The sequence below is a fragment of the Rutidosis leptorrhynchoides genome, chromosome 3, assembly GCF_046630445.1.
Source record: "Rutidosis leptorrhynchoides isolate AG116_Rl617_1_P2 chromosome 3, CSIRO_AGI_Rlap_v1, whole genome shotgun sequence".
NCBI classification, from domain to species: Eukaryota; Viridiplantae; Streptophyta; class Magnoliopsida; order Asterales; family Asteraceae; genus Rutidosis; species Rutidosis leptorrhynchoides.
Genome location: NC_092335.1, coordinates 82,728,705 through 82,744,285, shown reverse-complemented (window position 1 = coordinate 82,744,285; position 15,581 = coordinate 82,728,705). Strand labels below are relative to the sequence as shown.

The window sequence follows — 15,581 nt, the reverse complement described above, 5'->3', positions numbered from 1 at the left end:
TGCCGGAGGCCAGAACAGCGCCCGGGCCGACCGACAGGCTAAGGGTAGTGGAAACGAAAACAAAGAGGAAACCTATGCCCAAAAAGAGAGAAAGAGAGACCATTGCTTGAGATGGTTCGTTCATGTCATTTCTTCTCCGAGCAGTGCTTCCATTCATGGATTCTCGGTCATGTGCTACATAGTGCTAGGGTGTTATGGATCCGATGAAAGGATGAGAGAAGTCAGGAAAAAAGATAGATAATATACATTCATTTGATGGTGTGTATATTAAGTCGTAAAAAAGTAATGCTAGCTGTGTTATATTCCTTTGGTAGTATTTACTTGGTTAATTTTACAGTATATTTAGATCACTCTCAACCACGATATGATTTTTAATCAATCACGAAGTGGCACATCAGCTCCATCTCAACATTTTGCCTCTCTATCAAAAATGAAGCGGAGGGTTCCCATCGATATGTTATCCCCTATTTGCCCTACTACAGAAGTTAGTTGCAATTTGCAATAAATGGTCCTAAGTCTCATAAAGATGGTGCAATTGTAGTTTGTTTAGCTCGGTAATTTTAGAGTTTGTACTTTTTTAGGGGTTCATCTTTTTTTTATGAATTCCTCTTATTCAGTTATAAAAGTTATCGTGTTTTCACAAAGAAAAAAACATATATAGTGCAATGGGCCACACAAATGATTCAACATCTTTAGCAGACTAAGGTTAAAAAAACATACACCTGACATTAAACAATGCATGAAATATACTAACTGTACTATACTTTTGTAAGGATCCACCTTTGCAATATGGTTTAGTTCATAAGAAACACATTAGATGATAAGCATACGCTCAGTATGAGTTAATACCATCCTTCGTGCCACTGAGTGAAAAGCTTTAACTTCAGGCTTAATTTCCTTAATTAGGTCTACAGAGGTGCAGCATTAGCTTTTGTTTTCTTAATATAGTAATATGCCACAAACTTAAGGCAGTGAGCTCGATTAATGATTCAATATATTGTTGTATGTTCAATCAGTTCTTGTAACTTAAATTTGGTATGTTAATAGAAGATGAAATAAGTTTTTACATAGTGCACAGTGCATACACCAAAAAAACAACTAACCAAGAAAACTACAGACCCACAAGAGATAATAAAAAAAAAATTACCAATTCTTAATAAGTTATCAACCACCTAAACCAGCAAACACTTGAACCGCCCAAATGGAACTACAAATAGAAGAACCACTTTTACAAAGCACACAAGCCGACCAACAAAAAAAGTCTAACTAAAAGAATGCAAAACCACAAGGAAGAAAAAAGGACCCAATAGTCCAATACCTAGTCAGCTAACACTTGACCCACCTAAATGACTCACATGTTTAAAGTGGCATCAATGTGATGAACAAAAAAGATGAATTTGATGAGCAAAAATAATGAATTAGAGAAAGAAAACAGAGGATATAGATAGTGTTAATTAAAAAGATTGAAGTGTATGGGAGAAGTTTTAGAGATGATGTTTAAGAAAGCAACGTAGAGGCACAAATCAAAGACTTAGCGTCTGACGGTATCAATTATTCAGGCTTTGGAAAATGCAGAGGAAGAAATCAATTAAATTGCATGATTATACTGGTAGCTTAACCGATAATCATCTATTCAGCTGGCGCAAACTACTTTTTAAGCACCATTACATAAGAAAATCGGTGCTCTAGACGTTACAAACGCAGTAAACTCTGTACTCGTATATCCATATCATCTACTTCAACACGATTCGAAAAAAGATAAAGAATATCAAAATAAGTAACAACAATTATCCATCGTTATTTTAAACCAAAACTAACATAAGTAAATATCACTCTAATCTTAATACCTTTAGACGTGGCCATATGGTAGAATCCGTGTGATCAAGCAAAATTAGTTTACTGTGTATGATTTTCTCACTAAAACTGAAAGGTCTCATTATGATATTTCACAAAACCTCCAAATACTCAGGTTCAGTCTATTAACCCATAACCTACATTCTATGAAACAACACATATGTGAATATCACATGGTAAACCGGATACAAAGATAAACATAATTCTGAAATTTGCTAGAAGAAGATGGTAACATGTTGAAACATTATATTATAATAATCATCAAACATGAGTTACTGAAATCCATCAAACACAATACTAAAGGATAAAAACATATATCAGTATATAAAAAGAAAGCTGCACACAGCAATAACCTTTTCACTTGAGCTGCTTTAACTGCCACAATCAAACACTGCCATTATACAGGAACCGAATGATCTGATTTAGTTAACTGGAAAGATAATAAAAAGAAATGAGTGACTACCAAATACCAAGTTAGAATTATGTCATTAATTACAGAGCAGATAAGAGTCGCAATGAAACTCAGCAATAAACATTTTACTCATAACGCCTAATGACATTACCAGACTACTAGAATCGTGGATACCAACACAGAGAGTTAAAAATCATCATGAACCAATGAATATGTATCATGCAACAGATTTGCATATCCTTAAAAATATTGAAAGGGAATAACCTTAAACTAATAAGCATAAATATTGTAGTACCTTGCAGGCCGGCAATCACCATGGTCACCAGTACAGAATCAGACTAATTTAAGAGCAGTAGTGTTTCCGTGTAGGGACTCACATGAAATAAAGACACTGAATTACCATCTATACAAAATCCAAGATCACTAATGTGTTTTGAGCATGGTTCCACAACTTGAAGTTTGGTTGTTTTTTTATAATAAATTTCCATTATCACTTCGCCATTCTTCCTAAATAAATGCTAGTTACTACTCTCCATCGAGCCATTAGAAGCCACAATATTGAATAGTTTATTAAAAAATATTGAAACACCATGGGTCAACATCCATACACCACATACTTGTTGATCGGCCTCAAAATAATCTCTAATTACAACAAGAGACTCAATTAGTTTAGAGACGTAAAATCCACCATTAAAACGTAAACAATCCGGGAGAAATATTTCTCCAAATTCTTCAATTGTCAAATTAAATGAAATGATCATGTTCATGTTATGATTATCAAAAGCATGCCAATAAATAACACCATCTACAAATGCCTGCTTTGATGTGAAGAATATCGGTTTACAAGGCTGATCAATATGAATACTTCTTCAAACCCTTGAGCTTACTGTATAAACCTTAACTTCCCCAAAAAAAGTGTAATTAAAAACATGTTTGGTGATTTTGACAAGCTTAGGGTCAACAGTGTTTGGACAAACTCCAAAACCAATTACAGTCTATTAACCCATAATCTACATTCAATAAACAACTCATGTACTAGTGCAATAAAATCTACAAGCTAAGCTACCATACTAGTTACTACGTTCTACTTAGTCAGGTGATAGTCCACGGTTCATCTCACATATTAGTCTGTTTTCACGATTTTTATGGAAAACTATGCTACAATGAAGCGGAGATGATTGTGCTATAGAATCCTTCCATTCGGAAATCAGTTCCTATTGCAATGCCCAATATATATATCCGAGAGAGGTTGTTGGTTTTGGAGTTTGTCCTAACATTATTGACCCTAAGCTTGTCAAGATCACCAAACGTGTTTTTCGTGACACAAGCCCTTGGGAAGTTGAGGTTTATACAGTAACCTTAGGGGTTTGGAGAAGTATCCATATTGATCAGCCTCATAAACCGTTATCCTACACATTGAATCGGACATTTATAAATGGTGTTATTTATTAACTTGCTTTTGATACTCATAAAATGAGCATGATTAGTTCATTTGATTTGACAAGTGAAAAACTTGGAGAAATATTACGCCTAGATTGTTTTACGTTCTGGGGGATTTGACGTCTCTAAGCTAAAGGCGTCACTTGTTGTGATTGGATATTATTATGAGGCCGATCAACAAGTTTGTGGTGTATGGATTCTGAGCCATGGTGTTTCAAAATCTTTTAATAAACTATTCAATATTGTGGCTCATATTGGTTCGGTGTATAATAGTGTAAAACCATTTAAGAAGAATGGTGAAATGATAATGAAAATTGATTATATAAAATCAACCAAACTTCAAGTTGTGGAACCCTACTCAAAACACAAATCCCAAGATCACTGATGCGTTTTGAGTAGGGTTCCACAACTTGAAGTTTAGTTGAATTTTTTTTTTTTTATAATTAATTTTCATTATCACTTTGTCATTCTTCCTAAATGCTTTTACACTACTATCCACCGAACAATTAGAACCAACGATATTGAATAGTTTATTAAATGATTTTTAAACATCATGGCTAGCATCCATACACAATAACCTTTTTGATCAGCCTCATAATTATCTCTAATCACAATAAGAGACTTCATTAGCTTAGAGACGTAAAATCTCACATAACGTAAACAATCTGGAAGTAATATTTCTCTAAATTCTCCACTTGTCAAATGAAACGAAAGGATCATGTTACCAAATTCATCATACATTTTATGATTATAAAAAGCATGCCAATAAATAACACCATCTATACATGTCTAATTCCAAGTGAGGTAATATGGTTTACAAGGCTGATTAATATGAATACTTCTCTAAAACCCTGAGCTTACTGTATGGACTTCAACTTCCCAAGAAAAAGTGTCACGAAAAACGTCTTGACAAGCTTAGGGTCAATAGTGTTAGGACAAACTCCAACCTTTAATTTCCCACAGATGAAATACTAGACATAGCAATATGAACGGATTTCCTAACGGAAGAATTCTATAACATAGCCATCGTAGTTCCACTGTTTCTCCATATGAAAACACACCAATTCGTGAGATGAACCGATGAGTCTAGCATAACTAAGTAGGTTAATAGTTTCAGGAGCAGCAACAGAGATTTCTATATGGGGGATATTATCATCATTATCAACAACCAAAGTATATTTTGTTTCAAAAGTAGAGATATACCGTACAAGTGAAATGATGGGGTTGATTGGGACATACGCTGTGATCCGCAATAAACTTCGAGCTATCGATCGGTAACTTCCATTCTTTTGAAACGGATCTGAATTGCATCAATGAATTAAGAGTGCTACCATTTGGACCGACTTTTTTTCTTTATTTTTTTGTTGGGCCACTCAACTTTCAATTTACAACAAAGTCACCACCATTGTACAAAAATGTTGACTATTGATTTGACTATTTTCTCTCTCACCATCAACATCACTGATACAATTTTCAGTCAATTTCTCAAAAAAAATGGGGTACATTGTGCACTAAAAGTTATACAATGCGTTTAATAGATTGTACATTATACTTAAACGGTTGTAAAGTGTGCTAAAAAGGTTGTACATTATGCTTAAATGGTTGCCGGAAAACTGGTAACCACCGAGCACCGCCGTGAGCCGCCGTGGGTTTCAAAAAAAACCGAAAAGGTAGCGAGAGTCGTCGGAGGTTTGTGGCGGCTGACGAAAAGAGTAAATCTGAAAAAAGAACCGACGACAGATCTGAAAGAATGACCGCCGTGAAAAAAGAGGGAAGTCGTTGCCGGAGTTCACGATGGACGGAAAACCAAAAAACAAAACGTCATGGTGGCAGTGGTCAGAAGTGGTGGTTGGAGATGGTTTTGGAGTTTTTTAAGTTGGATGGAAGAATATGAAGATCATGAATGAAGTTTAATGAAAAAAAGAGAGATAAAGTTGTCTTGAGTGTGAAATACGGAGCCCATAAAGATCAACCTGCAACCAATTCGTACTACATCATCATATTTTTATATTATTTGAGTGACACATGGTCCAATGAAAAAAATACACCGGTCCAAATAAATAAACCCTGAATTAATCTGGAAGTTTTTTGATATTCGCGTCTGGATTTCAAAGGGTAGATATGGTAATCGGATATTTTAATTTTAAATTTAGGGTTTCAATGAAACTAGTAACTGGTCAGCCACGCGTTGCGGCGGCCGACCCTGCGTTACAACAAATAAATTTTTATATTGTATACCTTGTAGCAAAAAATTGGCGGCTGAATGGCAAGAGTTGTAGAAGCGAGTGGACTGAAACACCTTGGATTCGTTGTATGTTTTTTCCTTGTACCTGTTTAGCAGATATAAATAAGGTCATTACGTTTTTATGCAGTGTAAGTATTACGTACTTATTGCTATGTCCTTACACATTGATTGATTGATGAAATTCTGGTATATGAGGTAGCAGTTGGTGAGCTGTGAGGTATGTGTTGCCTGCATTGTCATGTCAATATGTAAGCAAATACATGTCAACACTTTTAACTAATAATCAATACCTGACATGTATGCATTGATTATTAATTGATTATTATCAATAAATAAATTCAGAAAGTTAGAAAAATTTGGAAGCAGTTATTAGGCTAAAATATTTTGGGACACAAATAATTAAGAAACAGATGAAGATAGTTTGTTACCTGATTGAATGGTTTCAGTAATTGATGATGGAACTGTAGCTCTTTCAGAAATAAAAGACAGCTACTAGTCGTTGTCTTTCAGAAAGTGGGTGCGTCACCGCAAACGTAGGCATTTATTTTTAAGAACTTACAGAAGTAACGGTGGGAGATGCACCTTCGGATGACTCGTGAGAGGAAACCCGATTCATATAGTTGTGACACCGCAACACACTATTCCTGGCCATCTGCTTCAACGGCAAAGAAGTCGAAATAAACCTGACCACGGTAGCAACATTCACCTTTTAAAATTAAAAAAAAAAAAAAAAAAAAACAAAATTCACATGTACCTTCTTTTGATGAATGAGAGTAACTACAGGTAAAAAAATGAATCCGCCATGGAACTAATAAAATAAGGCAACAACAACAAAGATATCATCTTCAGCAGTAACAAAAAAAAGAAGAAAAAAAACCTGCTAAAACCCAATAACACACATGAAACACATGCCTGTCGCACCTAATTATGAAGGGGATACACAAAACTATACAAACAAAGACAAAAAAAAACTGATGCCCAACTAAAACTCGGAACAATAGTTATATCGGGCAGCTGCCAAAACCAAAAGCCATACGGAGGCCAACAAAAGTCATTGCATTAGAATATCCAAATTGCAAATACAAACCTTCAGGATCAAGGTGAACAGGGGAATTAGACAATGAACACCTATGGAAGAAATAGAAGTACATGGACTAAGTAGACAAAGGACCACAACCTGCACAAATAAGCATAAACAACTCGATAAGTTAATATCGAAAACCAAAATCAACCATGCTATATAAACCTAACAGGGAAAGGGCTATATAAACCAAAATCTTTCAAATTAAGAAAAAGGTAAAAAAGAATAAACTTACACCAATCGGGTCAGATGGAAACTTAACAGGGAAAGGGCTATATCCTGCACCGATAAGCACAAACAATTCCTTAAATTAAATTCAAAAACTGAACAAATTAAATACCCAAAAAGTAATCCACTCAATCGATTATCGTTTCGCAAGATAGTCATACTCGCCGACAATTAATAATCCAATCCCGTTCTGTTCGGGCGGCGAAAAAAATTTAAACCTTACACAAATCAACGAAACCACAAAATTATTAATAATTATTAATAAAATCAATCAATAAGAAATGAAAAGGCCATTGGAAACTCACAATGTAAAATCAGAAGAACGAAGCAGCGTAAGTTCGAACGGCGAGAAAATTCAATATTATCAGAAGCGATATATAAAGAGGCAAACATCTCAGTTACCTTTAAACAGGAGAAAGATAGGATGCTGCGACAACCTGATTTTACAACCCACAAACATTAGGCCCAAAAGTAAATCTGTATGAAACCTACAATACATTAAACACAACAAAGTTAAAAGTTCGGTCAGAAACATAAAGAAGGTAAACAATTCCGGCGGTGGTCCGGACAGTGGACGACGAAAAGAAATAAAGGAAAAGGGAAAACATGGGATCTATTTTAAGCCTGGCAAGAAATTGGGGAAAACGAAAGTAGGTGTAGCAGCGGAAGTCGGTGAAGAGGAAGGCAATTTTGTGAGAGAGGTGGAGATGGCTAGAAAAAAGGAGAAGAGTGTAGAAGAAGCGAGTATGTAAGCAGAAGTAGGGTTTGGAGCAGAGTAGGATGGTTACCTTCATTAATTTGAGCAGTGATTGAAAAAAAACTTTAAAAAAAACCTTTTTTTTTAAAAAAAATTCGAAATTTTTTTTTGAGTTTTTTTAAAAAAAAATTTCAAAATTTATTTTTTACAATCTCATGTGATTCAAAACGGATTTTCAAACGGGTTAAAGCTAAAGAAATTATGGGTTATAGCTAAGGAACTTATGGGTTATAGCTAAGGAGGTTATGGTTATTGCTCTGGAGTTTTGATCGTGAATCAAAGGCTAACCTTTCATTTGTCATCTCCGTTGCGTCTGCATACTTTTCCTACAATATTGAACCACAATATTGATACGTGAGTTTATATATCCCCTTTTAATTGCTTTTGCAATCTATATTTTTGGCTGAGAATACATGCACTTTATTTTAAACGCAATGGATACAAGTACGTACTAAATTCTACACCGAGTTTGAACCGAAAATCCCTTAGCTTTGGTAACTAGTAACTGCCGGTTATAAGAACTGGTGGGCGCGAGTAGTTATATATGGATCCATAGAGCTTGACATCCCCATCTGTTCCAGGTATAGAAACCCTAGCCTGAACTATAAAACAGACGTATGCTATTTGAGTTTAGTACACGTTGGATTGCGTGTATTGTACATGTTGGTTGCATGTATGTTAAAACAAGGGTACTTATTATATATACGTTAAGTTTGGTTACCAGGGTGCTCAATTTTGTTGAATATTTTGATAAACGTTTTGGATGAAACAAATGAAATCTTGTAATCCACCTTTATATACAGAGTATGAGCAATATTAAAACTATGAACTCACCAACCTTTGTGTTGACACTTTTAAGCATGTTTATTCTCAGGTTCCTAGAAGTCTTTCGCTGTTTGCTTATACGTTATACAAGCTATGTGCATGGAGTCATACATGCTTTATTCGAGATAACTTTGCATTTACAAAATCATCACCGTGTATCTTATTTTGACTGCATTGTCAACAGATGTATTATTGTAAACTATTATTTACGGTGATTGTCTATATGTAGAAATCATCAGATGTCAAAAACCTTGGAATTAGATATTCATTTATGGTGTGCCTTTTCAAAAGAATGCAATGTTTACAAAATGTATCATGTAGAGGTCAAAATCTCACTATGAAATCAATGAATAACTTACCGCGTCAATAGCGATTTTGACGGGTCGTTACAGTTGGTATCCGAGCCTGAGGTCATAGAGAACCAGAATTTGCGTTAGTGTGTTTAACTGGTAATTGTTAGGATACATTAGTGAGTCTGGACTATGACCATATATGTTTTTACCGATTTTTGCTTACCATTTCTTGTCGGAAATTACATACTTATCATTCTTAAGTCTAGACACGTTTTCCTGCATTTATTGCATAGATAGTGTACAGACGAATTCATATCTTAGTATATCTGTTACTGTAAACTTTGTCTGACATCTTCCGAAGATTCCTCCGTAATTTATGGGATTTTGGTATTACATATACATATGTAAATTATGTATTGAAGGATACCAATCTAAGTCCTATAATCTATTTCATATCAAAAATCATTTCCCTGATTATACAAGATGGATCCCGCATCTAGTTCAAATTTCTCATATTCCGATAGCTCTTCCGATATGGATTTCTATCTAAGTTCCGAAAGTAACGTAACCGGAATGGATCAACCAATTAGCCATCATCTATTCTGGATGAATTGGGGATGGGTTCGTAATCTACTTAATCATTGGAGACAAGAAGAAGGTGATCCCTTCCATCCACCACATTTCCCTCTGGGCGAAGAACTTGAAGCACTTACCGGCGAACCAATCCGTAACACCATTTTCACCCTCATTTCCAGAATAGCTCTCAACGATTACGTAATATCTACTATTATAAATCTTATTCATCCGCTCGTCCGAACCGCCAATCATCCCGGTATAATAGAAGAAGTCAACGGTTTTCGTGCTCGAGTAGTGGCGTTGGAGAATATGGTGCAAAGATTACAAGCACCATCAACAACACCAGTATCGCTAACAACATCCATATCGCAAGCCTCAATACCACAAACACTAGCAGCATCACCATCATCAACACCAACAGGATCATTACCACCACCAACAACCACATCCGCATCCCACACCTCAATATCACATCTAAAATCTGTACTTCGAGCATCAACATCATACGCACCATATGTACCAAGGAGTACCAACAACAACAAATGATGAAGTATCTATTCATTGAAGAAATATTATGCAGAGAATATGTAGTTTCTAAAAAAAAAAAAAAAAAAAAATTTAGAGATTACTTATTCTAATTTTAACCGTAAACCAGAAGAGTAGATGGATAGAGATGATAGAGAAAACCCTGACAAGAATGGTGTGTGATCTACAAGCTAGGCTGGTTATACAGGTCCCACCAGAAGTACCACTAGCATCACCATCAGTATCACCAACACCAGCAACACCTGTAGCACCACAAGCTCCACCAACTCCATAACCACCGACGATATCGACACCACAATCACCAAGGAGTATATTGAAATAACGAGTTATGGAGTATTAACTCATTATTTCCAAAGAATTTATATATATATATATATATATTATATGTATGAATTTTAGAAACCATAATATATCTTTTTGTACTAAGCTATTATGTATGAATTTAAAAAGGGTAGATACTACTCGGTAAATTCATATTACTAATATGCTATGATGTACATCCTTCGTTAAACGACTTAACCATCGTTAACTACAATCTCTGTTTCAACTCAATGAATTCCATTTCATAATAAACTAAGCATATTAATCAATTACATGTTTGATTTTACACTTTCATCTTCGATGTATTTGAAACTTTCTAGAAAACATCATTCGTACCTTGCGAAGTTTACATAATTCCACAAGCACTATTATCCTTCACCGAGGAATGTCAAAGAATAGATAATGAAGTATTGATGACATTAGTCAAATACTTTGCGAAGATTATGTAATCTCTAATGTTTAAGAGATTATGCATTTCTAGTTTCAGCCGAAAATCAAACGAGTTTAATACAATATTAACTCATTAAATCTGTATTACATCTGAAGAAAATATAAATTCATATATTTTCATAAATATTGTAATAAAGATTCTTTTTGTACAAACTATTAATTGTGAAAATTGTAACATCCCGCATTTTTCCGTTAAATTATTTTAACGCCCGTCTTTTTATTTTAATAATATCCTCAGTATCTCGATTCGTATCCTCCATTAGCTTACATTCTTAAAATATTTTCGTCATTTGGATTATAACATCTCTCGTTCTCTCGTGTAATTTAAAAATATTCGTTCGATTAATTCCCGCACCCGATTACAAACTTGAGGGACTAAACTTGCCAAAGTGTCAAAGATTTGACTAGGTCAAAGGAGTCAAACACCACCTCCTCCATTCATTATTTTCATTTTCATTTTCATTTTCTTCACTTTCACATTTTCTCTAAATTCTCCAAACAAAGAATTCATCATCCATTCATGATCTAGCAAGTGTTTCACAAAACAAATTACATATTTGGAATCCTCCCTTCATCCTCTTCGACTTGATACCAATTTCATCTCATTTGGGTAACTTTCTAAAATCACTAGATTTTGTGTTCTTGATGTTTTTGAATTATAAAAGTGTTAATTAGTGTCTATGGCTCGTGTATAACATGAATATATGTTTTGTTTGTTCGATTTGTTGATTTGAGTAACTAGTTTAGACACTTGAAAATGGGTTTGCTTAATCTTTGATTTTGGAAGGTTAAATATTGTTAAATTGTTAAAGTTCATGTTTTAATTGTGTTACTAGTATCACTAGCTTCGTTATGATGCGTAGGTTGATTAAGAAAACTTCAAATACATGATTTGTGATTTTTGTGAATTTTGATTAGGGTTTGATGAACTTGAAATGAACTTTTGATACTTTGGATGCCATGAAATGTTGTTAGTAAGTGTTTAGTTGTATTGCATGAGTAATTACCTTCGAAATGGCATATCATATGTGTGGATTGGATTCCCGAATCATGTAATGCATTTCAAGAACTTGAAACTTTGAAAATGGACCTTGAATGACCACTTGACGAGAAATCGGTTATTGTAAATGATGTTTTCGCTTGATGAAAAGTAGTTAGTTGTGTTCCTTGTCAAAATACCTTTCCGATGATATAAGATACATGTTTTGGTTGTTTGCGGGTCATAAATGGTGATTGTTTGAAGTTAGGTTCGTGCATAAAACTTAAAAACTGCCAGATTTCTCTGCACAGGTAATGGCGCGGCGCGCCATATACCCGCGCGGCGCGCCAAAGTAGGCTGTCCAACTTTGTCCATTTTTGGAAAATGTTTGCTATGCTACGCACCTCCGATTCTCATGAGACTTGTTCTAACATGCTTATACATGAATAAAAACCTCAGAAAAATAGTTCGGGACCCGACCCGAACGTGTTGACTTTTTCGTTGACTTTGACCGACCAAAGTTTGACTTTTTGTCAAACTTAACCAAATGATTATGCAATCTTTCTAACATGATTCTTTACTTGTATCTTGCATGAAACTTGACAATTTGATTCACATGCTATATAATCGAGTCGTAACGAGCCATAGGACTAATTGAACAACTTTGACCAACCGTGTCTACCGTTATTGATACAACCTATTTGTTTAGGTCAAGACTAGCATTCGTTCTTGCATACGTTTACTTGTGAAGTATCTTTTACTCTTGCGCTCAAGGTGAGATCATAGTCCCACTTTTCAATCACTTTTATTCTTTACATCGTGGGCTGAGAAACGCATACATTTCATACTTATATACTTTTCATACTTTTACACTTTGAACAAATACGAATACAAAGATGCATGCGAGTTTGAACAAAAGTCCTCAATCCAATTATCATTAGTTTCACTTGCAGAGTGTAAGTGTAAGCGAGTAATTATGTTGTGTGGCCATACGGGTTTAACAAACCCTCATTCAGACGGTTCGCTACCGTTAGTGAATGAAATATAATTTCAAAAATGTATAGTGTAAGTTCTAACACTAAATTCAAAATTCAGAGGGAAGATTCAGTTAAGCCTTGATAATTGGGTGCTCGTGATACAAATACTATTTTTGGAATGTGAACGTTTTTGGATAAGCAATTCATAAAGAACCTTGTGGTTCAATACAATATACTTACTAAACCTATGATTTCACCAACGTTTTCGTTGACAGATTTTCTATGTTTTTCTCAGGTCTTGAATGCTTAGTGATACATGCTTCCGCTCACACTTTTGATACTTGCTTGGATGTCGAGTATACATGCATATATGGAGCGTCTTTTGACTTTATTTAAAAACTGTGTCGCATAGGTTTCATTGGTACTTATAGCATTGTAACGTAACTAGTGGTTGAACTATTCTTGTAAAACTTGAAACATCTTTACTTAGTGAAATGAATGCGACATACCTTTGGTCAAACGTTATTTTTAAAGACCTACGACCACGTAACGGGACCTAAGTAGTCGACGCCATCAATTACGATTTGTCGGGGTCGCTACAAGTGGTATCAGAGCCTTGGTTGTAGGGATTTAGAGTTCATTGTTGTCAACCCCGAGTCATAGGGTACATTAGTGAATCTAGACTACAACCGGCATATAGACTGAAGTAGGAATTACTTGACTATTTGTGCATTATACTCGAACTCTTCTATCATATCTAACTCGTGTTCGATTTTGATCTTACGTTGATAAATTTTGTTGACACGCCACCTTGACTTTATGAAGTAATGTTAAATGCACATGTGAATCAGGGTAATATAATTTCCGGGATTATATTACGGTGATTCACATGGACGTTCCGACATTATGACATAAAGAATTTAAGTCGAGTCAAGGAAAATTTTCTCTACATCATCATTCCATATCATGATTAGTATTATTGAGAATACTAATCAACTATATTCTTGTGTCTTGAAGGAACAATGCCTCCTCGTCGCGGGCCACGTAATGAGACCTCCGAACAAGCTCTTCAATGTATGATAACCACCGCCATAGGTGCGGCTGTGGCTAGTCTCTCCTCCGACAACAATAACAACAACCGCAACAACAACAATGGAGCCGGGAACTCAAACGAGGGATGCTCCTACAAAACCTTTATGGGGTGCAAACCTCATACTTTCGATGGAACCGGGGGACCGGTTATTCTCACCCGATGGTTTGAGCAAACGGAAGCCGTTTTTAGCATAAGCGGTTGCCGGGACCAAGACCAAGTAAAATATTCCACCCACACCTTCGCCGGTATCGCTCTCACGTGGTGGAACACGTATGTACAATCAGTGGGTACCAATGCTACCCACGCCCTCTCTTGGCCCGAATTAAAAGAAAAGATGATCACCGAATACTTCCCACGCGAAGAGACTCGAAGGCTCGAACACGAGCTAAGAACTTTAAAAGCAGTCGGGAATGACCTAAAGGCATATAATCAACGATTTTCTGAGTGAGCCTTGATGTGCCCAAACCTCGTGACCACCGAGTCTCTAAGGGTTGAACTTTACATGGATGGTCTCCCCAAGAGCATCAAACAAGGAGTAATGTCATCCAAAACCCCCTAATCACCAAGAGGCCTTGAATATGGCCCGCCAATTGATCAAAACGGTGGACGAAATTGAAGTACCGCCACCTAAAGCCGAGGATAAGTCGGGTGACAACAAAATAAAATGGGAAGCCCCCCAATCAGGCAACTACAACAACAACCCCGCCAAGAAGCCCTTCACCCCCAACGGCAAGAAAGGTTATACCGGATACCTACCCTATTGTAAAGAGTGCTACAAGCATCATCTAGGTGAATGTGGCAAACCATTTTGCTTGAAGTGTCAAAGAAGTGGCCATGTGGCCCACGATTGTAGGAATACCGCTCCCGTCGCTCAAAAGAGGCCCAATGCACCAAAGACGGGTGTTTGTTTTGAATGTGGCCAACCGGGTCATTTTAGGAGTGCGTGCCCAATGAAGAAAACCAACCCCGATACACGCGACTGAGCTTTCAACATCAACACCGAGGAAGCCCGAGATGACAACTAGTCACGGGTACGTTTCCTCTCAATAACTCTTATATTTCATGATTATTCGATTCGGGTACCGTTAGATGTTTTATAACCAAGGCTTTGACTCGTACTCTTTGCACCCCACCACTCCCCCTAGACACTACTTGCAACGGAAAACAATTTATCGGAGGGTGTACGTTAACCTTTTGGGTAGGAATTTTGAAACCGACTTGATACCTATAGAACTAAGGAGCTCGAAATTCGTGAACTAAATAATTTTCGGTTAAGGACCGATACTCTCTTCCTCGTATCAATGACCTCTTGGTCAATCTCAAGGATTCCGTGTGTATTCCAAAATTGACCCCCATTCCGGTTATCATCAATTGAGGGTTAAGGGAGACGATGTCTCCAAAATCGCTTTCCGAACCACTACGATAGTTATAATTTTCTTTAAATATTGTTCAGTTTAACAAAGGCTTCATCCGTATTCATGGGCCTTATGGGTCGCATATATAA

The 15,581-nt window shown here is 36.0% G+C and overlaps 1 protein-coding gene across 7 annotated transcripts; it reads right to left on the bottom strand.

Moving 5' to 3' along the window:
- Nucleotides 1-1,907: 1,907 nt before the first annotated feature.
- On the bottom strand, nucleotides 1,908-7,976 carry LOC139896412 (uncharacterized). Of its 7 annotated transcripts, none has more exons than XM_071879049.1 (10): nucleotides 7,663-7,976; nucleotides 7,268-7,311; nucleotides 7,039-7,128; nucleotides 6,706-6,759; nucleotides 6,380-6,634; nucleotides 6,113-6,179; nucleotides 5,945-6,036; nucleotides 4,915-5,679; nucleotides 2,208-2,908; nucleotides 1,908-1,998 (listed from the first exon to the last, which is right to left on the bottom strand). In XM_071879049.1, the coding sequence occupies exons 1-5, from the start codon at nucleotides 7,793-7,795 to the stop codon at nucleotides 6,590-6,592; spliced, it is 366 nt and encodes a 121-aa protein (XP_071735150.1). In that variant the 5' UTR covers nucleotides 7,796-7,976; the 3' UTR covers nucleotides 1,908-1,998; nucleotides 2,208-2,908; nucleotides 4,915-5,679; nucleotides 5,945-6,036; nucleotides 6,113-6,179; nucleotides 6,380-6,589. The 7 variants fall into 7 exon arrangements, with proteins under 7 accessions (XP_071735150.1, XP_071735152.1, XP_071735151.1 ...); XM_071879051.1 differs by having other exon boundaries at nucleotides 2,208-2,284; nucleotides 4,946-5,679; XM_071879050.1 differs by lacking the exon at nucleotides 1,908-1,998 and having other exon boundaries at nucleotides 2,190-2,284; nucleotides 4,910-5,679.
- Between the last annotated feature and the right edge of the window lie 7,605 nt (nucleotides 7,977-15,581).

What these genes read in the sequence shown, in the direction of transcription:
- LOC139896412 (XM_071879049.1), bottom strand. Translation starts at nt 7,795, where the DNA reads ATGTTTCTGACCGAACTTTTAACTTTGTTGTGTTTAATGTATTGTAGG. An exon ending in TATCTTTCTCCTGTTTAAAG is followed by an intron (nt 7,312 to 7,662) that starts GTAACTGAGATG and finishes TTATCGGTGCAG; the next exon opens with GATATAGCCCTTTCCCTGTT. An exon ending in TTCCATCTGACCCGATTGGT is followed by an intron (nt 7,129 to 7,267) that starts GTAAGTTTATTC and finishes TTATTTGTGCAG; the next exon opens with GTTGTGGTCCTTTGTCTACT.